Source organism: Sturnira hondurensis, unplaced genomic scaffold (genome assembly GCF_014824575.4).
Source record: "Sturnira hondurensis isolate 20B ecotype Veracruz unplaced genomic scaffold, ASM1482457v3 Scaffold0022910, whole genome shotgun sequence".
Lineage (NCBI taxonomy): Eukaryota > Metazoa > Chordata > Mammalia > Chiroptera > Phyllostomidae > Sturnira > Sturnira hondurensis.
Window position 1 is genome coordinate 11,310,865 of NW_028095541.1, and position 26,361 is coordinate 11,337,225.

The following is a 26,361-nucleotide window of genomic DNA, read 5'->3' on the forward strand; positions in this document are numbered from 1 at the left end:
CCCGCCAGCGGGCCCTGGATGAGTGCTGTGATGGCCCTGCAGCGGGGCCTGGCCTAGGGTGACCCTGCCAGGCTGGCCCCTGGGTCTGTGGGGGAAGACAGGGCCCAGGATGGCCCTGTGCAACTCCAAGCCATCAGGGTGACTAGGACATGTCACAAAGGCCCCTCTTCCTGCAGTTTCTCTGTGGGTTGAGGACCACCTTAGAGTGCACCCCTACACCACAGACCAGTCCCCAGTGCTCCACTGACTCCCAGGCGTTCAGAGGGCCGCTGGGCTGAGCAGAGGCAAACTGTTTTATTCTGGCAGGGCAGTGTGATGTAGGCATGCTGGCAATGTCATTATTTCATAGCCAAAGAACGTGAAGCCCAGAGAGTGTTGGTGACTTAGCAAGGGCCCTGGAGGCAGTGGAGGGGAGCCCAGCACAGCCCACAGGCCCTGAGATGCCAGGCCAGCAGTGGCTGGCCTTGTGCAGCAACACAGGCTCTGGCCAAACCCTCTGCGTGCGAGGCCTGGCCCAGTTTAGAAAGGGCACTGAAGCCTCTGAGCGCCTCTCATAGTTGTTCAGTGCTGGACCACACTTCCGGGGCCTGGGCCTGGTCCTCTGCCCTCCCAGTGGCTCACGTGGATGTGTAAGTACCTTGAGAGCCCAGCTGCATCCCTTTCCTGTTGGGGTGCTGCGTGAGGAATGCATCCTGTCACACCTACATCAGATACATGTGTATCGTGCTGCTTCTCTGTGACATTGCTCAGGGCTACGTAAACGAAGGTGGTACTGTCCACAAGCCGGGGGGCAGTGAGAGTGATTAGGATTATTTTTTCCTCTCCGATAGTTAACATCAGCTTAGAAGAGTTCATGAAAGGGCTGGTCATATGCAATAAAACTTTGAAAAAGAGGAATACACATATGGGTCCCAACCAGATTTCCAAACATTCAGGATATGTGTTTCTTAACTTGCTGAAGAGGAGGCTGTGCTTTGAGCTTCCACTGTCACTAGGTCAGGTGCTGCTGAGCACCCACGATGGGAGGAGAAGGACAGTTCTAACGGAAGGAGTGGTGAAGGACCAACCGAACTTACTGAAAAGCTCCTATGCTCCAGCACCAGCCCCAGGACCAAGCGTCCGTTCTCATCTTACACGGCTATTATCCAAACTGATGACTGGAGAGGAATTGTTTTCCATGGCTACGTTCAGTGTGTTGCATTTGCTGTCTCAGGCTGGTAACTTCACAAGCATTCCAAGTACAAATGGTGGGCTCTCTGGGCTCCTTGTTGCATGACCCTGCTCAGGGGCCTTCCTGGGCCCCGTTGCCTGTGTTGTCAGGCCCCAGCCCTGTCGTGGGTCCTCCAGTCCTCCTTCTTTGAGCCACACTTGCCTTTCCTGTGTCCTCTCCCATTCCCAGGGTGCCAGCCACATGGGACACCATGTGCTCCCTACTCCCTAAGCCCTGCCTGGGAGCACCCAGAACCCCCTCTGCCCCTTCTCCGCAGGAAACCCACCTTGCCAGTTTCACCTTTTTAGCTTTCTCCAGTTGGAGTTACTCACTCCCCCACGTTCTCCCAACACGTTTTCCTAGTCCCTGGACCATCAGCTCTGCGAGGGCTGACACCAGTTCTCATTCTCCTCTGATTTTGCTAATCCCCATTGAAGAATTTTGCATTTGTCAAACACTCAAGCATCTTTCAGAAATCAATACATTGACTCATACCTAGTTCCTTTACGGTAAGGCAGTTGGGTAAGTGCTGAGTGTTTCAGAATGTTCTCTATTGTGCGCCGGAGGTGGAGAGGGTTTTGCCAGTGAGAGGACCTGTATGAAGCTAGTTCGGGGAGGTTCTGTTTTCAAGGGAGGAGTGTTGGCTTTCTGTTCTAGATGGTTCAGGTGGCAGTGCTGATGGTTTCATTCGGACCCACTAACTGATGGCTTCATTTGAAGCAGGGAGGTAGGGGAGAGGAACCAACAGAGATGCAGAAAAACTCCCAGCAGGCCAGCCAGTCCTGGCGGTACATGCCCCTCCTCTGTGGAGTCTGCGGGCGCAGGAAGCTGAGCCACCTGAGGGAACGGGGGTGGTTGCTGTGGGACTGTAACAGGGAGTCTCACGGGCCATTCATGGGTAGGGAATGTAGACTCACGGGCCTCACTCTGTGTGGGGATGAGGAAGCTGGGAGCCAAGAGTGGCCCCTCATCTGCTATCTCTCTGGGTTGGAGGTGGTTCCCCTGGGGGACTCCCTGGGTCTCTGCCCCACATTTTCTTCATCTCCCTGCACTTCTGCCTCCTCCTTTGCTGGCCAGCCTCTTCCCTTCATGGGTAGTTACTTTTCCCAGGAACTTTGGCTTATGGTTGGTGACTTTTGTTCCCCTCTTGCCTCTGTGTCATGGTTTAACTACAGAGCCCCCCATGACCACTGCCCACTTCTCTTAGTCAGCTTTCTGAGGGAAAGACTCGACAGTTTGGGGCAGCCAGTAGGTGCTGTGGCCACAGTGCGGGCAGGGGCAGGGCTGGACAGGGGGAGGGGAGGACTGAACAGTGATGTCCGAGCATTATGCGCTGTGGGTAAAGGGCCTCTGGAGGAGGGCAGTCTCCAGGCTGTGTCTGGGTACTGACCATGCACCCCAAACCTGTGCTCTTCATAGACCATTCATTTAGTAACTATCAGCATTTCCCCTTTGAGTCACGGACTCCACGGAGCTCATCGAGACCCTAGGTGGTCTGTGAACAGGTTGTGGTACTGAGACTGGCTGAAGGCTTTGCATGTCAGTCCCTTATGCGCTAGCTGCAAAAAAGCCTCACCGGCCTGTCAGATGTCACTATAGCAATCTCAGGTACACAGCTGGAAACAGGAATGTCTGTAAAACAGCGCACAGTCAGCCAGCATTCTAGAGAGCAAATTATTTAATGCTAGATTTTTATTATGTTTTAATTTTTGTCATGTAATCAACAACAGATACTTACTGAATACATCTTACATGTGGCGCCTCTGTCCTCTCTCTGGCAACATGAAAAGGGTGCTCCTGAAAGCTTTTATTTACATCTCTGTTCAAGATTACAATGAGAAGTATTATTTTAGCTTAGCCGTTTGCACTAAGTTTAACTATTTGTGCACATACTATTTTGTTCCAAGTCTGGCTTGCCAACACACACACACACACACACACACAGATTAAGGGGGAAAATGAGGAGACAAAGGAGAAAAGCTAGCTGTTATCTGTACATGGAGGAAACTACTGCTTAAAATGCAAGTAGCTGTAACCGAATAATACTTAGCTACCATTCAACTATGTAAAACACTGTTATCAGGCATTCACGGTTTTCCTCATGTGTTTCCTTTGAAATATTATAATCAGAGGAAACTGTAAAATAAAGTAACACAGCAGAGGTTTGAATGTAAAAGTCACACCATAATAGGCTGTCTCTGCTTAGCCCCAGGAATTCTGGTAAAACATTTTGTTAGTTAACCATGAGAATGACTTGTAATTATCGCTTGTCATCAGTGGCAGTTGTAACTAATTAGAGACTTAGCCGTCTAGGAGAGTCTCTGATGTGGCAGTGATCTGGGGCCTCATCTTGGGAGTTTTATATTTGATCAGTAAACATCCATTCTAGATAGTGCTACTGGATATGGTAAACAGTTAATTTTCAGAGGCTTTTTAAGCTTCTCTCAAATCATATCCTGCTTATAATGGTTTTCCAAAAACGGAATGCTTCAAGTTTAACATCTGTTTCTATGCAGCTCGTTCTCTTTAGAAAACCATAGTTCCACAAACATTACTTGTCTTTTAGCTTCTTGCTTCATATCCTAAGTGTTAGGTGTCGTTTTTTTGACCTTTTCACAGAGTGAAGTCTGAATTGTTTGAGATGTTTTGTTCATGAACACACATGAGGATTCAGACCTCCTATTTTTCCCATCGTCTTTTTGTAAACTCTTTTTCTGAGGTGCTTGGCTCTTGCTCAAGTGCCCAGATCTCAGTTCTCTCTCCTGCGCACACTCTCCTGTCATTTGGCTCTCACCAGTTTTTCCGACAAGAACCAGGTCGGACCCTCGAACGTGATGTTTCTGGAGGAGCAGAGATGAGGAAGTGCTCCTCGAGCAGGAAGACTTCAGCAGCTCAGCCGAGAACTTCCCGTGTGCAGGTGGCCGTGTCAGCAGCAAGAGGAGAGGTGTTCATATGTTTTTTCTTTAGCTAGAGAATCGGATTGGTTAGCCAGCTGGGACACACCCAAGGGAGAGACACTGAATAGTTGTGATAAGAACATGAAATAGGTGTCTAAAAACGATCCGAGTGGGTCTTCAGTTCCACTCACTTTGTTTCAAAGGGGACTACAGTTGACCATTCAACAACATGGGCTGGACTTGCGGGTTCAGCCAGCCGTGGATGGAAAACAGTGTTTTTGATCAGTGATTGGGACTCTGCGGACACAGAGGGTCTAATGTAGGCATTGTTCTGTGCCATTTTATACAAGGGATTTGGCCATCTGTGGACTTTGGTATCCACAGGGGTCCTGGGAACAGTCCCCCAGTGGATACCAGGGCATGACTGGGGACTCAGAGTTACACGTCAGTTTTCGACTGTACAGGGCTCGGCACCCCAAACCCTGTGTTGTCCGAGGGTCAACTGTAGCCCTCCCAGTTCTTCACAGAGTAGGAATGGCCTGACTGCAGTCCAGCTGACAGGCTGACGTGTACCAGCTGTGGGGCCTCAGGGCTGCGGTTGGCTTCCCGGGCACGGCGTCCTTGTGTGTCTGGGAGAGAGTGGACGGCTGGCTGTCTGGTTTCCTTGTTTCTGGGGGCTGCTTCCCCTGTTCTTCCTGCTCTAAGCTTGCCTTCCGAAGAGCAGAGGGACCGAGGCATAGAGAGCGCGCCATAAATGTTCATCGAATAAATGAACAAATACGTAAAAGTGAGGGGTGGTGATAGAAACATGAAAGGGAAGTGAAGACTAGGGTTTTTTTTTTCATTGTCTATGGTGACAATGTATGGACTACACTGGTGAAAATATTTTGGTAAAAATATAATACATCCTTTAATTAAAGAGAAATTAGGAAAATACAGAAATAATCTGCCTTACATGTTGGATTTATGTGAGAGAACATGCATTGGAGCTTGCTCTTCCTGCTCTGTTTTCATAAACTAAATATTAGTTTGTTCTACAACATCATTGTGGAAACGGGTGTAGCTTCTTCCTTAGAGACCAGCCAGCACCGGAGGGGCAGAGTCTTGTTATGACAGTCGGCTGTATCATTGTTTCCTGCGATTGTGAAGGCCTATAGATTACAACGGAGATGAAGACAATTCAGATCTAAGATCATCACCAGGTGGAGACAACAGCTCTCCTCCTCTCTTTCCTTTATGCCCTTCACCCTCTTCCTTGGATGACGCGAGGGAAAGAGTTTCCAAATTAAGGACTCTGAATTGTTTAATTGAGTTAATAGTAGTGATAATAACTAGAAATGAGTTTATGATGTTAGACACTTGGCTGCACAGTTTAAATGTATTATCTCATTAACCCTCTCAGCAGACTTCAGAAGGAAGGAATTATTACCATGCCCTTAATATAAATGAAGAATCAGAGGCAGAGAGAGGTGGAGTGGGCTGCAGGAGGCGTGCAGTTAAGCAGTCGTGTGTTGGCATTTGGACCCGCATCATCTGACTAGCACCCAGGGCAGAAGCCTGCACTCTCTGGCAACATTGCCATACTGCTGCCTGCTGGGGCTGTGAGGAGCCTGAAGCCACCCATGGCCTCATAGCCCTGTGTAGGTGCCACAGCCTTGACCTTTCTGCTGACCCTGAGGGTTGGCTCCATGCTCACAGGGTTCCTCCCACCCCCAGGTCTGACCGCAGGCACTATCTTCTCATTCCACTCTTGTCTGTCTAAGCCCTTTCTCCCTAAAGCTTGGAGATTTCTCAGAAGGTGATTGTTAACCTGTGATACAGGTACAGCCACCAAGCACTCAGATGAGGGGGCCTACATCTTGAAGGAAGGGGGAAAGGCATTTGCCCCGACTTTCACCTGGGTTTACCAGAGCTGAACTCAAGCCCAATAATCTGCACCGCTCCCTCCCCTCAGCCTGACAAGGCCTTTCCTGAGGGTCAGTTTCTCTGCAGACCCCTCCATCGTGATGGTACATAGATGATGTTTTATACAGAGAGCTATTTGCGTAGTGTGGTACTGTTACCAGGGCATGCTGAAAATCAAATCGCAGGCTTCAGGGTCCATCAAGAGCATGTTCTGTAGCAGTAGGTAGCATGTGTGACAGAAACATGTCAAACATCAAACACTGTGGCTGGTGAATACGAGTTGCTCTCTATACCTCTGCCCATTTTGAGGAAAAGAGCTTCTCCTTTGAGGTGTTTTAGGTTCTAAATTTAGGTAACACTTGCTACCTTTGTGCTCAGACTGTGTCTCTGGCTAAGACTGGCTGGCTCACCTGGAAGGGAGTGACTTCTGAAGGACTGACTGAGGTCAAGTGCGGCAGCCCACCGCTGTGCCGATGTGATGCCAGAGTTTGCGGGCAATGGCAGTGCCAGCATCTGCTAGGCTGGCTGAACTGCCACCGGAAGAAGTCACTGGGCCTGAGGCCACTTTAGCGGGGTCTCCCACCCTCCACCCTGACCTCACAGCGAAGCACAGCTGGCTAGACTCTGGGGGCTGCCCACAGGGACCAGATTCAGGATGTTGTTCCTGGAGGAGGGAGGGCATCTATCCCATCGGCCACACAACAGATGACAGTAAGTTCGTGTGGCAACGAAGGATCTTGGAGTCCACCGAGAAGGTAATCAGAGAGTGTGACACCACAGTGAAGGTCATTCAAATGTTGCCGTTCCAGGTAGGCTTTTACTTTGAAAAGAAAGGCGGTATTGTGGTGGGAAGTGAGTCATGTAAACTAGCAGCAAAATTTTATAATTTTTTCATCAGTAGCTTTTGTATATTCAGCGACTAGGTTTACCTCTTTCGCTTTAGACATGTTGTTTTTCACATGTTTATATTTCAAATATTTTCCAAACAGTTCTTATCATTTGTTTTGTTGGCATCATGTCTCTTTTCTGTGATAAAGCACGGCGCTGTTAGCAAGTGTAACTGCTGTCTCATCTCTGTCCGGTTCTCCCAGGAATTCTCTGTAAAGACCCCCCTTGTCTCATTGAACTTGTCAACACAATTTATTTGGGTTATCACATTCTACGTTGCTCTCCTTATCTTTTTCCCACCCTGTATCAATGTGTTCAGCATGTTTTTGTAAAATGTGCCATTGTTAAGATTTTTTAAATGTAAATTATTAGTCTCATTTTCTTAGAAAAAAATTATTTTGTCTTACTTCTTCAAAGGCATTAGAAAATATATCCTTGGCTTTGAAGCCATCCAAGGTAGCACACATTTTAGCTGGTAATAGACATCATATATCAAAGCCAGTAAATAGCTACTCTTGGTAACTTGTGTGAAGGAGAAATTTACCAGAACTATCACCATGTGAGATCCACTTGTGCCTGTCAGGGCGAGGTTCATACTAGGTTCAAAATAGATGATTATTAAATATTGGGTTGGCCAAAAAGTTCATTTAGTCTTTTCCGTACTATGGCTCTAGCAGTGCTTAGTTACCTTTAACTTCGTTCAACAGTATTTTGTTAGACTCTATCGTGACAGCTGTTATATCAGCGTGCATTTTTAAAAAGCATACCAAATGGTGAATTTTTGTGCAGACATTTTAATATTGAAGGTGGAAGAAAATACACAACATTTTTGGTGTATTGTTCTTTATTTCAAGAAAGGCAAAAACACAACTGAAACGCAAAAAAAGATTTGTGCAGTGTGTGGAGAAGGTGCTGCAATTGATTTCGTGTGTCAAAAGTGGTTTGCGAAGTTCCCTGTTACTGTGGACATTCTGGCCAAATAACTCTTTACTGTGGGGCCGCCGTACACACTAGAAGGCGTTTAGCAGCACCTTGTTCCCTACTCACTGGAAGCCAATAGCGGAAGGCAGACAATATGCTCAAAATACCCAAACCAATAAAGTTAGTAGTGAGAATAAAAATGTGTCTTTCACTTTACAGGAAAAACTAAATAGCCTTTTTGGCTAATCCAATAAATACTTTATAGTTTCCTGGGTCATGTGAATTATTTTTAAAATAGATTATTTAAAAATTCCCAGGTGATCTGTTTTTCTTAAATTGGGATTTAGGTGCATTGTACAAATAGAAAAAACTTAACCAGAATGTGTAGCCATTTTGGTTAGTTACAGATGGCAGTTTTGACAAAGTGATAATGTAACATTTTGGGGAGGGGAAGAAAACTGGCCACATTACTTCCGTAGGTAGATTGAGTCTGTTTATATTCTTGTCCTATGTATGTCTCTCTGTCTTCTGATTCTGCTCACCATACATAGATAGATAGGTAGCATTTGGGGATTTCAGCCACCTTTTGACATTTAGGTACACTGCAAGTTTACCAAGAAACCAGATTATCCATTGAGAAAATTAGCAGAAGCCACACAGTGTGGTTTTTTTTCACAAAGCCTTGCACCCCAGGAAAATGTCTGTTAGACCGTAAAGAGTAAGAACAGTGCTTATTAAAGCTACGTGGTACACAAAGCCCACTCACCACTCTGATGCCGGATGTTGGCCACACGATACCTCATGATTTATTTACTGTCTCTTAACTGGGTCTCTGATCACTGAAGCTTCCTGTTAAGCTCTAATTTTTGTCTTGCCCTTGGACTTTGCATAAAGTCTAAGACCCTCTAGCCAGCAGGTGCTGAGGATTTTTAAGTGGTTCCTCTTCTGTAGTGTTTCTCAGACTGTGGATGGTAGTCACAGAGGACTTCCTAAGGGAAGGGATTGTGGCTTCCAGAGCTCTGGACTGTGATTTACCAGCTCACCTGGGTGGCTAGGTGGAAGGGAGATGTGCAAGCCCCCCTCATGAAGCAATGGCTGATCCCTGTGGAAACTGGCCCCCAAAATGCTTGGCTGAGCATTCAAAACCTAAAGGCTCAAAACCTGGTTTTGTTGACAACAAAAGCAACAAAGGATTGACCCTCAGCCAGGCCCCGTGTTAGGCAGCTTGCACTGTGTTTGAGTAGTAAATGCAGAAGCACTTAGGACACTCAGTGGCAAATGCTTTACCTCAAGTTGCTCTTAAATAATATTTTCTACTTTTTCAACCAATAATTCAGTTTTGCTTAAGTGGCTGCTTAACAAGTTATCGGGAGTTGGGGTGGAGGCAGGATTTGAAGAAGTAATTCCAAAATAATAATAGTGATAAAGAATAGATTTTTGCTATTCATTTACCATCTAGGCTCCTGCAGAACGGCAGCCTGCTGCCTGTGCCCTGCAAACGGCCCTGCTCCACCCGGTCCGGCAGTCCCCAGGCTTTGCGTGCTGCGGCTGCCCCGCACAGGCGCCTCTCCACTCCACCTTGCTGTCAGTTGAAATGCAAACTGTGTTGCAGAGATTGTTTGAAACTGCAAATGACATGTAGACACGTGAAAAAAAATTAACCTTACTAGTGATCAAAGAAATGCAAATTCAAACCAATGAGAAGTTATTCTCACTCATCTAATAAGAAAAAAAATAATTGTAATAACAGAGATGGGAAAGGTCCAGCAAGACCACCTGTCCTCTGTACTGCCCCAGGGCATATAATTGGAATGGCTGATCTAAGGTCAGGTTTAACAGTGTAACATAATTTCCCTCATCTACTAATTCCTTTTCTACTAAATAATAACCTAAGACATGCTTAGTGTTTGTGAATGATAGCATTTCTCAAAGTGTCTTAGAATGTAATCTATGCAGATGTCCAGCAGTGGTTAAGTAAATCATGTACATATGATAGAATACGAATCCATTAAAATTATGCATGTGAAGAATTCTTCATTACATTGGAAGAAGTAAAGCAGCATGGCTAACTGGAAGGGCTTTATGGTCCCATGTCTCGGCTTTGAATTCCTTCCCTCCCACCACTTAAAAGCTGTGTCACCTGAGAGAGTTGTTTAACCTGTCCATGCCTCAGTTCCTTTACCTGTAAAGTGAAGAAATGATGGTGGTTGTATAGTTAATGACAGAATTCCTTCCTCATGCTTTGCAGAGTGCTTGACACAGCCGAAGTGCCTATTAATGTTAGTGTTGACTTTTGTGTTTCACTTTCCTCCTCTGTGGACTAGGAATGAGAGTAGTCCTTCCTCAGAGGAGTGCTGTGAAGCTTAAATGCATGTGTATCTAGAGCTCACTCAGTAGGGGCCTGGCTACGGCAGCAGCGCCGTGTCAGCGGTTCGTACTGGCAGTGGGAAACGTTCCGTGATGCAGAAGAACCCTAGAAGAACTAAGGCTGTTTGAAAACCACTCCTTGCACACACACAGACCAGAAGGTGTCTAAGTGACTGTCTCTGGGTAGAAAGATCATTAGTGATGGTTGGTTTTTCACTTTTTCATATTTTCCAAATTTTCAACAGTGAATACATATTACTTTTATAATTTAAAAAGCAAACAGCAATTTTAGAGTTGAAACTTTTTCTGCTTGGCCCATGGTTGAGCCAAAGAATTGAGTGCCCCAACCTTCCCCTCAGTGACTGGCTTTTCTCTATGAAAGTCCTAATGTGCAGTGATTTGCAGACAGTTGCTTGATATTTTTTGTACATTACAACACTGTTACTCAGATTTTTTCTTCCATTGCATTTGAACATTGACTTTAAACTTGGGATGCATGCTAGACTCATTTGAGGAGATACTGAAATATACTGGTGTTGGGCTCCTCTCTAGACTGATTAGATCCAAATATAAGGTGATGGGCCCTAGGCACTGGTATTTTTTTCTTTATGTTTTATTGTTTATGCTGTCACAGATATCCCCACTTTTTCCCTTTTGCCCACCTCCACTGAGCCCTCCCTCAGGCCATCACCACATCATTGTACATGTCCCCAGGCCATGCATATATGTTCTTTGGCTAATTTCTTTCACCTTTTTTCATCTAATGCCCTTTTACCCCTACCCTGGCACTGAAATTTCCCAACGGCTCACAAGGAGATTCTAAAGGGCAGTCAAGTGGTGACCAGCAGCCTGGGCTGGCACTTGTACTACACTGTGCACCATTTCCTGCCTGGCGGAGAGTTCCACCCATGAACAGAGCCCCCTCTTCGGCTGGTCAGTCTCAGAGGCAGCCTTGGAAGGACTTCCCACATTGTCTGCAGGAAAGACTCCCTCAGGGTACTTGTTCAAATGCAGTTGCACCCCTAGCCCCTACCTGAAGTTGCCTTCCAGGGGGAGAGACTTGGTTATGTGAGTCTTTAATGAGCCCACTGGTGATTCTTACCATGAGGGAGGTATGGGAACTCTGCCAGAGCCGTGGCTCTGTCCCAGCCGCACACTGGGAGTTCCCAGGGAATCTGGGAAGACACTGATGTCTGGTGCCCCTCCTGCCTCCACAGTTCAGATGAGTTGGAGCTGGGATACTGCCTGAGTATTGGGAGCTATGAAGTCCCTCCGGATTCTGATGCGGAGTCATGGTTGACAACCACGGGCAGTGGTGATTCCCAAAGTGGGGTGCTGGGACCAGCAGCATCAGCAGTATCTGGGGCCCTATTAGAAATGCTCATTATGTTCCACCTATGAGGGTGTCATGCAGTACTTGTCTTTTTCTAATTTCACTTAGAATTTTACCCCCAAGGCTCATTCATGTTGTTGCAATGGCAAGATGTTATTCTTCTTTATGGCTGAGTAGTATATCATTGTTTCAGTAACTCATACATACAGAGAACATATGTGTAGTTGTCAGAAGGGAGGAGGTTTGGGGATGGGCCAAAGGTGGGAAGGGGATCAATTGTACGGTGAAGGATAGTACTTAGACTTTTGGGGGTGAAAACTTTTTAGTGTATACAGATGCCGAATTATAATGTTATATACCTGCAACTTAAAGAATAGTTAAAAATACACTTTATGGAGCCCCACCAGGCCTGCAGAACCAGGAGCTGGGAATGGGACGCAGAAGTCTGTGCCTTAGCAGCCCTCCTGTGATTCCTGCACACGGTGGGGTTTAAGAACCACTGCTATAGGGCAGGGCTGTGAAAAGCATGTTTCCAGACGGGCTCCCCGAGAGTTCAGTGATTTGGGCTAAGCCAGGAATAGACTCTCAGTGGCCCTAGGCCGGCCACACTTGAGAATCATTGCTCTTAGGCTTACCCTTGTTCCTGTGGGCATTCAGAGCTATAAGGGCCTCGACATGTCTCAAGTGTACCCAGTGTCCTCATGTCTTGTGGGCAGCCTGTTGCTGCTACTCCTGGGCCCTTGAATGGCAAAACCCACGGCTGCCTTCCAGCCATAATTAGTGGGATGTATTCTCTTTAAAGTTGACAAATACTCTGGTTGGGAATCTATTTTTTCAAAGCACTAACCTAGATTTGACTTGGAACACCAGTCACAGAAGTAGGGTGTGTTTCCTCCCTCAGTGTAACTTGTGCCCCTTTGTTTTGTAGGTTTTATTATCCACCCATACCAGCGTGGTCCACTCAGCACCAGGGTGGTCACAACCATGCCTACTGGAGAAAAGGACAAGAGGCCAGTGGCATGCGGGGTCCCAGAGACCGAGAAGACCTGGAGGTCAGAGGAATGGCCCCAGCCCCCAGCCTGCCAGTCCACATGAGGGAGAGTCCATGGGAAGTTGGAGGAAGGACAGAGAATGTGATGAAGAAGGCGGTTTGGGAAGATGAGCTGAGAGTGGCGGGTCCTGCCCAGAGGCGGAATGTAAGCGTGGAAAGCTGGAACCAGCCGAGGAGGTTAGGAAGGCAGATGTCCGATGGTGACGGGGAGAAACTGTTTCAAGATCTATACCCATTTGTGCGAGGAGAACATATGCTGAATGCCCAGAGCAAAGGAAAATCCCGGTCATTGCCTAGAGTTCTCTCCCCACAGAGCCTGAGCTACACAGAAATTCCATTAAGCCATGGGCACTTACCAGGTGTCCCTAAAATGCCATTTTACCCTCCAAATTGTACTCCGAATTTGGAATCCACAGGGAACCCTGAGCAGGGTGGCTCCTCGGCCCCTTTACCGTGGCCGAAGTTTGGGAGACCCCTCAAGCCTCCATCCTACGACTCCCACCAACACTCTAGGGGAGGAGTGGAGAACAGCGACTGTCCAGACAGCCAGCAGACAGACCTGAGCAACCCCTACTTGACCAGAACTAATAACCCCCAGCAGGAGCTAAGCCTGCCTGACGCTGGTCTCGAGCCACCCATGTACGTGCCTCCTCCATCGTACAGGTCGCCGCCCCAGCACATGACAAACCCCTACCTGGAGGATGTGGCACCCGGGCGAGTGTGTGATGGTCACCGTCATCCAACTGAGGAGGCTGCTGCCAACTGTCAGCTTCCTTCTGGTTCCTTTGCAACTGGGAACAAGGATAGTGGGAGCCCACGCTCTCCTCAGAGTTTCTCACAGCAGTCCCGTCCCGTCGCTGCTTGCGACAGATCCATTCTCTATATTCCCTTTGATGACCCACGGATACGACATATCAAACTAGCCCGACCCCAGGGTTTCTGTGAAGAAACAAAGGTGGATGAGAAATTGCACAACTCGGGTCTGGTCTCTGCCCCTGAGCCAGCTCATGGAAGCATGCACCGTGATGGTGCTGTTTTGAACCCACAGAGCATCGTGTCCCCATCGGGGAGTAAGAGAGGCCCTGCCCTTGCTGATCCCAGTCCCCGGTGGCTGTGGGGCCAGCTCCCCGGGGAGGGAGAAAATGGCAGCTTTCCTGACCAAAGAGACCACCATGTGATGAGAGGACAGTGGCCTGATGGGAGAGGCAGCCGACATGGACAAGCAGGAAGCCAAGTCTCCTCCACAAACCCACAGGGTGAGAATACCTGCGAAACCCAAACCAAGCTCAAACAGTTTGAAGCTGGGATTCAGACCAAGAAAAGTTCAAAGAAAAAAGTGAACGAGACGATATTTTGTTTGGTTTCCATCCCAGTGAAATCAGAATCGCATCTGCCAGATACAGATACGAACAACAATGACTTAAAGCAGAGTACTGATAAAAAGCCTGGGCTCGATAAGAGCATGGCTCTGCAAGAACAGAGTCTGCTGAGCATGTCTTCCACTGACCTGGAGCTGCAGGCTCTCACAGGAAGCATGGCCGGGAGAACAGAGTTCCCGAAGCAAGAGCTGGGGGAACCAGAAGAAGGCAGACAAACAGATGACCTCAGATTCATTCACCCCACGAAACACAGAGAACTCCAGTATTCTGGCTCATGGCCAGGGCACCAGTACAGAGATCAGCAAACACAAACCACTTTCATGGAAGAATCCAAAAGCCCAAAGCCTCTCCCTACTGAGAAGTCAGAAGGGTCACCTAATGCAGTGCCGACTCCCAAATTTCTAGACCCGACTGCCTCCAAAGCTCAGATGCGCACGGCATTAGCTTCCAGTGACCAGTACCAGAGGCCAAAGGTTCATCACCTGAGAGGTCAACTGTCCCTCAACCCTTCTAGCCAAAGTGCTTTTTCAAAGACTCCCTTATTCGCAAACCAGGCCCCTGTGCCAAAACTGGGCCGTAGTCAGTCCTGCATAGATGGCCATGGACGTGGAGCCAGCCCCGCATCCGGAAGCGAGGTGGTGAAGGGGGCAACCACAGGTCCATGCAATAGTCAGCAGCTGTTCGGTCAGTTTCTTTTAAAACCAGTTAGCCGTCGCCCCTGGGATTTGATAAGTCAGTTAGAAAGTTTTAACAAGGAGCTTCAGGAAGAGGAAGAGAGCAGTCGTAGCAGCAGTGGCAGTGAGGACAGTGAGACTGAATGGCAGCCAGCAAGCCATGCTGACTGCACAGCCAAGAGCGTGGGCTTCGTTGAAGACAGCCAGGAGAGGAGGGCGGAGGGACCGCCAAGGAGGCTGGTGCTGGGGGAGCCTGTGTTCGGGTCGGGAAGGGTGAAGAGTAAGTCTGAGAGTTGGAGTGAGGAGCAGAAGCCTGCCACTTGCCACCAGGGTGCTTATCCGCAGTACCTGGGCCCCTCGTGGGTGGAAGACAGCAGAGGTGAAGCGTTGCTGTCAGCACAGGGGAGCTTGATTCCGGAGAAGAGAAACCAGGAGGTTGGGAAAAGAATAAAGGAGCTGGCACTCAGCCCGGGTCCTGTGAAAAGAATGATGTCTTCTACGTCAAGTGACACAGCGTCCTCATCCCATCCCACTGAACTGAGGGAGCCCCAGCAAAGGCAGGAATTCCCCAGTGTTTTCAGGTCTGTGGAGCTGAGCAAAGCAACCCCTCCGAAGCCTGGTGGTGAGGAGCACAGGGACACGGTGGTCCCGCTCTCTCTTGCCAGCAAACCTCGAGGACTCTCGGCCCCAGACTTGAGGTCTGTGGGGCTGACCCCAGCCCAAGAGCAGAGTGCCAATGAGTTAGATAGGTCTTCAGGTGAAGCGAGTGCAATAGAAATCCCCCCAAATGAGTCCCTTCAAGCAAGGGCTGCGAGGATCCTGGGCATTGAGGTGGCAGTGGAGTCCCTGCTTCCTGGAGCCAGGGGAACGGGACATACCCAGCACCTGGAGCATGATGGCAGTGCCCGCAGGTCGGTGTCCCCTCAGGAGGAGCCGGTGTCCAGCCCAGCACAGCTGGATGACCCCAGAGAGTCCACCGATGCCTTTTATGGCAGGAGAAAGTGCGGGTGGACCAAAAGCCCTCTGTTTGTAGGGGAAAGAGACAGTGCCCAACGGGCACCATGGACCTCTGAGTGCTCAGGTGTAGATGGAGCCATCCCCAGCAAGGCCCCTGACCCCGAATCTCAACCCAGTGCCCCGGAGTCCAAGCCCATCAATCACAAGGACATGGGGACAAAACCGCCATTCAGGTCCACTTTGTTCCACTTTATAGAAAGGACTTCGAGTGTCGCAGGCTCAGAAAGGAGGCTCAGGAGTACTTCCAAAGTGATTGAAAGTTTACAGGAGAAACTGGCTTCCCCCCCCAGGAGAGCTGACCCCGACCGCTCAATGAGGATGAAAGAGGTGAGCTCCATGTCTCGGATGAGGCTCCTGAGCTCCCGGAGCACGGGCTCCGTGGAGGACGCCGAGGAACTGAAGGCTGAGAGAGGCCCAGGGGCTCAGCTGGGAGGCCTGGCATCTCTGACCACTGGGGACCTGGCCTGGAAGGCAGGAAATGCATTCTCTGTCTGCGAGGGTGCCCGACCACTGGAAGAGAATGGGCATCTGGCAGCAGGAAGGGAGAAGAAGAGCTTGGATCAGGACTTCTGGTGCCCAGGTGAGGAGGCAGGCAAGCAGCAGGGGTTCAGCATTGATTTGGAGTCCTCGGGGCATAAAAAATAGCAGGTTGATAGATAATGAATATTTGCATATTCAGAAAAGAATAAATTGATCCTGCCAATTATTGTACCAAAAGAGTCCTCAGTTTACAAAGAATTATTTAGAAGCCTTCCTTAAAAATCAAGTCTTGTAATATACTTTAAATGATTATGTCTTTATAGAAATTATTTACATAAATTGCTATATAAAAGTATCCATGTGAAAATTTTCTGGGCCCCTTACTGTGACAAGATACGTCAGTATAAGTATTCTAACTTGGGCACAGGCACCTTGATAAATCCTGTGAGGAGACCACGGCATCTGGGCTATGTGCTCTCTCCCAAATACTGGCATTTGCCCGGATGACCCTCATTGCTCTTTATTAACCTAATGAGAACAGACACAGGTTGATTTAAATAAACTACCTGCCCCGTGATGCTGTGTCTCATGTTTCACCTTCCAAACTGTTTTGCTCCTGCCCCAGCCCCATTTTTATGTTTTTACTACTACACCATTTATGAATCTTTAGTAAACAAAAAATAACAGTTTTCACTTTCTCAATTCCCCATCCCTAAAAAGTTTACTCATTAACTCTGTTTCTTAAAGTCACCTGAGTTCTGTTTTTGAGATCCCAGGAGAGATGGTTTGGGCAACAGCACCCTGCAGGCCTTTGAGCCTCTCCATCCTCTCACTTAGGGCGTCTTTAGAGCCTTCTCTGTTTCATAAAGCCACCAGGTAGGTTCCCAATGACAGGAACAGTGTGATTTTCCTCAAGCACAATTTCATCATCCCAGCTGTGACACAGATAGGCCAGGAGGAGAGCTCTGGGCATCTCTGTTCCAGACGCTTTTGTCAGGGGCTAGAGATCGTCAGTTACGTGTGCAAGATGATCAGAAGAAGAGCTGAGGTAGTTACCAAAAGGTCTGCATCATAAACACAGACCGGAAGGGACCTTAGGTCACTCGATCAGACCCTTTCACAGTAAGGGAAACCGTGGCCCCTGAAGTGAGTGTTACTCTGCCCCTCAGACCCCAGCCTGACCTCCTGGGCTGCCCCAGCAGCTGGGTCCCCCGCCTGCTCCTCTGTTTTCTGTTTTGAAATCCAAGGAAGGATTTATTTGTTTATTTACTTTTTCATATGGATAGACATCATCTAAACACCTCCATATTTAGAGTTCAGAATGTCAGTGTTTTTTTTTTTCAGCTTCCTCTTACTTGCTTGGAAATAGAGTTGATCTTTGTAGTGATTCTTTTCTTTTCTTTCTCCCATTTCCCTTACCTCCCATCCCCTTTGGCAGCTATCAGCTTGTTCTTTGTGTCTGTGGGACTGTCCTGTTTTGTTTTCTTTATTCATTTTTTTTAGATTCCATATATAAGTGAAAACATATGGTACTTGCCTTTCTCTACCTGACTTATTTTGCTTAGCATAAAACCTTCTAGGTCCATCCATGCTGTGACAGTGGCAAGATTTCCTTCTATTTTATTGCTGTGTAATATTTCATTGGATGCGTATACCACAACTTTTTTACCTACTTGTCTACTGATGGGCACTTGGCTATTGTAACTAATGCCGCAGGGAAGATAGGGTCGCATGTAGCTCTTTGAATCAGTGTTTTTGTTTTCTGTGGATAAATACTCAGAAGTGGAGTTGCTGGATCATATGGCAGCTCTAATTGTAATTTTTGGAGAACCTCCGTACTGTTTTCCACAGTGGCCGCGCCAGTCTGCATTCACCAGTCTGCAACAGTGCGCGACAACCCCCTTTTCTCCACATCCTCACCAACACTTGTCAATTTTGTAATGACGGCCATTCTGACAGGTGTGAGGTGATGTCTCATTGTGGTTTCACTTTGAATTTCTTTGATAATTAGTGATATTGAGCATCTTTTCATGTCTGTTGGCCATCTGTATGTCCTCTTTGGAGAAGGGTCTGTTCATGTCCTCTGCTCATTATTTAATTACATTGTTTAATTTTTTGGTGTTAAGTTGTATGACTTTCTTATATATTTTGGAAATTAACCCCTTATCAAATGTATCATTAGTGAATATCTTCTCCTATTCGGTAGATTTCCTTTTCCTCTTATTGGTTTTCTTTGCTGTGCAAAAACTTCTTAGCATGATGTAGTCTAATTTGTTTACTTTTTCTTTTGTTTCCATTGCTTGCCTGGAGAGATAGATCAAGAGAAAATACTATTAAGAGAAACATTGGAGTGTTTACTTCCCATTTTCTTATAGGAGTTTTAAGTTTTACATTTAAGTCTTTAAATCCTTTTGAGTTTATTTTTGTATATGGTGTAAGAAAGTGATCCAAGTTTACTTTTGCATGTTCCTGTCCAGTTTTTCCCACATCACTTAGTGAAGAGACTGTCTTTACCCCATTTTATATCCTGGCCTCCTTTGTCGTGGATTAACTGACCATATAAGTGAGAATGAAGTCCAAGAATTTAAAAGTAGATGGAAAAGATCATTTGTTTCAGCTAAAAGAATCCAGAAATTTTTGTTTAAAAAGTCCACTTGGCACTTTTTAAATTTTCCCGGAAATGCAGTATGATTCTCAGGACTGTTAGCCAATGTTGCTCTGTTCCTTATGCAAAATACTACGTTATTGAAATAACTGATTGTTCAGGGCCCTCTTGGATCAGCTCATCTGACAAATTTGGTCTTTGCTGAGGATGAGATTACTAAGACTGTGGGAAAAGTGTTATGTAGCCCATTTTTGAGCTGTGGGAATTTATTAGGCTCTGCACGATTCCTCCTCTCCTGCCTGCCCCGGCCCCCACCCCCTGGCCCCTCACTGCCCACTCACTTCTAAGTGCTGGTTGGAGAGACAGCAGAGGCTTTTAGAGTAAGTGTCTTTACCTATAAAATTGGACAATTTTATTATCCTGCCTCATCCTGAGAATTACAAGGACTTTAAAATAAGACGAATCCTATTAAAATAAAACACCAGTTTGTAAAGATTTCTGTGTCCCAGTCCAAGGCCACGTATTTCAGGAAGTATTTTATAACAAAATTTCTAGTTCAATGAAGCACTCCCTCAATTTTTAGCTTGATCATTTGGCATGTGAACGGGATGGGCTAGGTATCTGAAAACACCTGGAGAATGCCAGCTTTAATCTTAGCCTCTAAAAACACCGCTCCTGTGATGTTATTTTTTTTAAATCATAGTTACTAACAAGTAGAAATACTCCTCTCTCTCTCTCTCGTCTTCTGATGTATTTGCTAACACACAATAAAATAATGAAAAATCTGAAACCAGAGAGCTACAGATGATGACGGACAGCTACCTCAGACATTCCTAAGTAATGCATAGCTGGAGGCCACTAGCGAAGGTTTCTTATACATGCAGTGGCCTGGGTGGAGCTCCATCGGTCTTCCATGTGATGGCCCCAGGCCTCAATATTCAAGTTCATTTTTTAGAGAAGTTGTAAGACTGAGGTAGTACAACTTGACATATATTAAAGTTTCTCCTCATTGTTGCTTTACAAATTAGAAGAAAGCCTCGTTGCTTTGTTGCTGATAAACTTTCAGACTTTGTTTTCCTCTTGCTAAATTTTATTTTGAACACAAGAATCCTCATGTCTATCCCCACCCCACTCTTTCTTCCATCACCCCAATGTGTCAGAACCACTTCAGTGTTCCTGAGTGCACAGCACATGTAAATTTGGATTTTGTTATGGAATTTCAAACCAAGAATATACCATGTTTATCTGTAACTGCTGCCCCACACCTCCTCCCAGAACCTTATTATCTATGTTGTGTTATAGTTCCTAACATCATAAAGTGTCTTTATTTCAGCCTGGTGATGGGCATGTCAGCTGACATCTTTTCAGTGTACTTTTTGGGCTCTGGCTAAGAAATCAGCAGCTCAAAACCAATTCAGGGAATGGAATCCTATCTCCACTGTTTCTGAACCTGCTGGTTCAGAACCTTGTGGTTCCCTCAACTTCCATATACTCTTCCAGTGCGAGTCTGGCGATAGAGCGAGGAGAGATGCTGCCGCAGGGCTGCTGTGGGGAAATCTGGGGAGGTTTCACAGTGCCACGTGCTGCCATTGGAAGGCTAGACAGCCACACATCTTTAAGGGGGCATTCATATATGAAATGCCACTAGGCCAGGCTTAGTGACTTGTCTTTACCTGAACTGTTGCCCACAGGAGCCAGGACCCCAAATCTGTGGTGCCCTCTCTGTTCTATAGCTCCGGGCTGGCCAGTGGGGCAACCCCTGGCGCTTGCTGCTCTTGGGCACTTGAAACGTGGCTCATCCCGATGGAGATGGGCTGGAAGTACAAAATATGCACCGGAGTTCAGAGCCTAGTACTGAAATAATCTAAAATTGCTCAGTTTTTATACCAATTACCTGTTGAAATTATATTTTGGATGTATTTGGTAAAATTACACGCATCATTAAAATTAATTCCATCTGGTTTTTTTTGTTTGTTTGTTTGCTTAATGTGGCTATTAGAAAACGTAAACCAGACCTGGGCCCTCCGTGATCCGAGGAAGAAGCCCACATTCTGCAGAACACTTTTACTGCTGTCTCCAGGCCTTTAGCTTCAACCATGGGGCTCTGGGGGGCAGGCATGTACTGCGGAGGTGTCCCCATCCCTGGCCCTGATGGGCTGGTCAGTGCCCAGGGTCTATGTAATGAGAGGCTTACTCGCTGCCCCAGGTCTCCCCAGCCTCTCACAGCTGCCAAGTGCCCTTTCCAGAGCCATCCATGAGGGACCGCCCACCTTGTTCCCAGTGGAGAAGCAATGTCTTCGCTCAGAGGTGGCCCCTCTCCGAATCAGCTCACTGTGAGGCTGATTGAACCCAAAGTGTGGCGCTCGGCCAGTGAAATCCTCTGCTGTCCCCCAGGTGACGTTCTGTGAGACATCAGAAGGCACCGACTCCTGTGAATTCCGCTGCCTTTAGCCTGATGGGCACTTGGCGTGTGAGTCACGTTTGAGGAGCAGTGAGCTCCTGTCCCAAATGCAGCAACTGCCCTCGCTGGTTTATAATGTCAGACTTGGAGTGCTCTAAATGCTGTCTTAGTTGTCACACTGGCATCATGTTGTAAATGTATCACGGCAAAGTCCAGCCTGTGCAAGGTGGACGTGCTGCTGGAAACGTTGGAATCTGTGTGACTTCAGGATGCAGTTTTCCAGAGGTTTTAAGAAGCAATTGTTTATAATAGTTTCTACAACTATCAAATTGTACCATCCTTCCATATTTCTTATGTATTTTCTACTAAAAGGTTAGAAAACCTTTGAACTGCTGTGGCAAGAATTTCTGACCACAGGAGGCACATGTGTGTGCTTCAGGTCTGCCTGGACCCGGAGATCTGCAACTCCCAGGGGGTCAGGTTTAGCGTCCCCTGGGACAGTACTAATGGCAGTTTACGACAGTTGTTTTTTCTGTGGTGTTCCATCGGGGGAACCCAGGACATCTGGGCCCAGTTTGGGATTTTTCGGTGTGGACTACAGAATGGGTCCGTGGATGGCCCAGACTCACCAGTGTGGGGGAAGGCCCAGAGGATTTGTGCTAACAGGCCTGTGTCCAGCCCCGGGCCAACCTGCTGGGTGCTGGCCGTCAGAGACAGAGGCCCACAAGCTCTGCCGTGACAGCATTTGATCACAAAGATGCACACTGCAAACTTTCATTAGAGTTGCAGTTTACAAAAAATTAATAAACAATCCTTAGCACGACATGAGCACACCTCTGCTGGTTAATAGGCATTGCAGTTAAGGCTAATTATGTTTCTCCATCAACATCGGGAAGGGAGCATCAAAATATTAAGAGCAACTCACATGTTTTTCATCTGTGATTAGATAAAGATCATACACGTCCCTTCAAAATAGCTTTTTGATGATAGTGTTCTACTCAGTGAAAAGAAGATTGTTGAAGTGGATTTTGCTCCCTAAACATATTTATTTATGCACTGAGAATTAAACCAGAAACAGACCAGTTGAATTTTCCCCTAATTTTCTTTTCTGTCTTTTTTTCCCACAGATTCGTATGACCCTAGCAGAGTGGAGAGGGTGTGATGACATGGCAGTGAAGTACAGGCCTGTCGTACTTGCTGATTGAGTGTCCCATGTTTCTGTCCGTCAGCCAGCTTGTCCGTGTGTCGGCCGGAAACTGCTGGTTTTTAGTTGCGCCACGACCTCCGTGACCACTGCTGCCAGGATACTTCACGCCTACGGAGTCGCTCTGCAGAAGTAAAGGAGTAGTCTGCTGAAGCCATCTGCTTTTGTAACAGGAAGAGTTAATACCTATTTAGGAAAGAGTCCCATGGACTGTCCTGCGTGATGGATTTAGCCAAGCTGGTAAATAGTTTGGTGTTAATCTGGCTCTGTGACAATCTGAACATGGACAATAGAGTGAATGATTTTGAAAGGACCACGAATGTCATGAGTTCCCCTTCACATCCCCAGGGCCGGCGGTCTGTGCTCCCGGGAAGGGTAAGGGACATAGGCTGCTGCCCCGTGTTTCCGCACCTTGACTTGAGGGGAGATGTGAATGCGTGTATCTGATCCATTTCTAATCAATTTGGCCTTATGCTGCTGGAAGTAACTTAACTTATAAGTAACTTGCCATCAGAGACTAAAAGCAATATCTTTTTAAGTTTCTAAAAGATTGAAACTTGCTATAATGTACTAAGAGTATTATTTATCTGGTAATGAAATACTAGGATCATTTGCAAACATGCCATCGTCTGCTTTGCACTCAGTATTATCTATTTTTATTTCCTGTATGGACACCTAGAAATTCTTTATATGAAAAATAATTGCTGGTTTAAAATAGACCATTTTAACAAAGTGACTATATTTCTTTTTACAAAAATGCTATTTTTCTATGTTGTAAACAGTTGTTAGGTGGCAGATTTATAAGGAAGTATTATTTTATTTAAGAATCTGTATCCCTTTGTGTGAGGGGCCCAGAGAGGGTTCAGGCTTGCTTTAAAGCATATACCCCTTACCCAGTGACAATTCTGCTATTCCTATTTTACCTTAGAAAAATATGTCAATATAGACATTTTACAGGGTTTACCAAATGAACTTTTAACAAAAAACTTTTTTACAAATAGAGCTATAAGGTTGTATAACCCTCTCAAAACCAGCCAACATCCTTAGGACAATTTTTGCTGCCATGTCCACTAGAATTACCAAAAAGCATAGTTTCATTTTGTATATCTATGGGGCTTTGCCCTGAGACCATGCTTTCCTACCCTCGCCCCCTGTCCCTTTAAGAAATACATATTTTTATCTAGAATGATCCTTAATTAGTCTCTGCATATTTTTTAAAGTGCTAGAGACATTTTAAATACGCCATTACGAAAGTACTATGAGGCCTATGTATTCTACTATGTTTACCGTTGCATTGACCTGCACAAGGTTCATGCATTTGTTATGAGTGTGCCTGTTCTCTCTAAGGAAGGTGTTCTTGTCAGCTAGCATTTCCTGACTACGTTCTGGTCTCTTCCCTCCCTTTCTTTTATTTTCCTTTCCTTCTTTACTTTTCTCTCTTTCCTTTTTTTTTTTTTTCTTGGAGAAGCCACCTTATCTATTTTTAGACATTTTAAATTTCTAAAATGTGAGCTGCTGGGTGGTCTGCGACTTGGCCCTAGAACAGCTCTGACTGGGCTTCCACGCCTGTTTTTGTCTGGGCCATGTGACTCTGTTTCACAAGAACTTCATGCATTTGGACTGGAATAAACAACACAGAATCTAAGTCATTCTAAAACATCTTTCAAATACCCTTATCCACAGTCTTGGGTCACTTCTTTGCAGAGTTTTGGCTCTTGTGAAAAGTTATAGTAGGCCCTTGTTTTCACAACATAAACATAAGGGCTAGGTCCCTGGCTAGGAGAAGCTTAAATTGTTTTTCCCGGGAAAAATTTACTGCTTAGTAGGTTTATTACTGTGTCATAGTCAGTGAATCACTTAAGTCATCTGACAGAACTCACGAGGATGGTTACCTGGAGGTCCTGTGGGCGTCCTGCTTTCCTTATTAAATGCAAGTGAAAGAAGGTATACATATATATATATATATATATATACATGTGCAGGTAGGTATGTACATATACATAGAGACACGTACATTGTACATACATATAAATGAACTCTGTTCTGACTTCCTTCTAGATTTTGTTGATCCCATATAAAGATTTCTTTTAAGGAAAAGAATTCAATTTTAGCTTATTCCTCAGGAGAAAGAGAAGGGTAAAGAGAAACCATTATTGTACCTTATGTGTATCACAAACAACCCAAAATATGATACTCTTGTTTTCTTTCATTCTAAATTGTTGTATTATAGCTTTCTGAAGCCATTCTGAATTTAGTCGATATTATTGATATTTATGCTTCTAAGCTTCATTTCTGGATTCCAGCTTGCAAATAAATCTTTTGGGGGAGAAGGGAAGGTAACTTTGAAAATTTGACTTTTAAACTTGCATATTCTAAGGGAAATAATACAGTCTAATCAGAAATTTCCCAAAGGTATTGAACTGATTGCTAATCATTCTCTTATTATTTCTATTGCTCATATATACATACCTCTTGGGTGTTACTTGTGGTTGAAGAAAAACTTTTTGTCTTTTGTGTTTGTCATCATTTCTCTCGTATGTATGACTAACTTTTGGTGTTTAATAATTTAGGGCTTGTACAATTAAATTAAAAGTTCTAATTTTTACCATTTGGACTAAAAATTATGAGGAATTCATATGAAATGTATTTATTTCTTAATTTGCAAAAGGAAAAGATGTTGGCACTTTAGCTCTAATTACCTCTTTGAAGAAAAATTCTCAATGATTGAAAACCAAATATCTTTATCATTTTTGAACCTTACGTTTCTGCAAACCACAGAAAACCCCTTACATGCACACACAGCTCCTGACTGCAGCTTTGGACTCCTTCTTCGTGTTGTTCACAACTATTTGGACTTCTTTTTTTAAAGTCACTTAAAAATGGCTGCTCTCTGAGATCTGGCGTGTGTACCAGAAGTGTAGGTTGAGGTTTGAATTCACGTGGAAATTCTAAGTAGGACGTTTCCTATTCATCTGGCTGTTGGTGAAGGCCTGGTGGTAGTGGAAGTTCAAGTGCTTAAACTCCACGGATTCTGAAACTAGACCCTGACCACTCTTTGTGGCAGCAAAATGACTTACTCTGGCAGAAACTTGGCTTAGGGCTTCCAAGGAAAAATGATGAGCCCACCCACTGGTGGCTTCCTGGTGGGTGAGGGAGAGCGGCTTCCCAGCCTGGAGTGGAAGGATGGATAGAAGATGAGATTAACCTGCCGTTGCCTCTGTGACCCCCAAAGACTGTGGGTGAGCATGTTGGCTCTTGTTTGTTTTGCTTAAAATGATTAAATAATACGCAGTTAAGTGTCAGGTTATCATCTCTTGGAAAGTGATCAGTGCAGCGGACTTCTTTCTAAATAAGCCTAGAGAAACATTCCCACTTTCAGAGTTCTTGTACGCAGTTACTTGAGCGTTGGGGCCGCTGTTCCACCAGATCTGCCTGTGCAGGGGATGAACCTCTGGACGGAGTGAGGGTGGGAGTATGTTTCTTAAGCTGAAGCCAGTATAGCAGGCCTAGGGGATTTCTGCATTTTCTTTGTTTTTCACTGCAGATTCTGTGCATCTGTTCGTGGGTGGGAGGAGAGTTTGCTACTCGGGACAGAATTTAAGAGACATTCCAAGTGACCTTTAAGAGTCTGCATGGTGGGAGGTCCTTTTCCTGGGTAGTGGGTTAGTCCGCTGTGGGACCCACCAAGGGCAGATGATAAAGTAACATTAAAGAAAGAGGGTCCCCAGCCTGCATGGTAAGGAGTGGATAAGACAGTAATTCAGACGGAGGCCCCTTGGAAAGGTCTGTGTGGCCTAGCAGACTGCCCGTTAGAACAATCCTTGGGTTCATCAGCAGTGCGGCGAGGCTCTGCTCAACAATCAGCAGAGCCTGCAGATTCCTGGCTTTGACTTTTGAGAGCTCTTGTCACAGTTGTGTTTACTACAGAGGACAGGGATGTCCTTGTACTGTGGCTTCTGACTGAAACTTGAACCCAAAAGCAAGTGTGGCCATTCATCTGTCCCATTGCCTTGATTGGGGGTGAGGAGG

The 26,361-nt window shown here is 46.0% G+C and overlaps 1 protein-coding gene across 2 annotated transcripts in view; it reads left to right on the plus strand.

Annotated features, from left to right (window-relative positions):
* The window catches only part of JCAD (junctional cadherin 5 associated), a 44,091-nt gene extending 19,154 nt beyond the window's left edge, over positions 1-24,937 (plus strand). For both annotated transcript variants that reach the window (XM_037037061.1, XM_037037062.1), the window contains 2 exons: positions 12,450-16,222; positions 22,256-24,937. In XM_037037061.1, the coding sequence (XP_036892956.1) occupies positions 12,450-16,222; positions 22,256-22,290 (3,808 nt within the window). In that variant the 3' untranslated portion in view covers positions 22,291-24,937. The remainder of the gene's footprint in view (positions 1-12,449; positions 16,223-22,255) is intronic.
* The last annotated feature ends 1,424 nt before the right edge of the window (positions 24,938-26,361 follow it).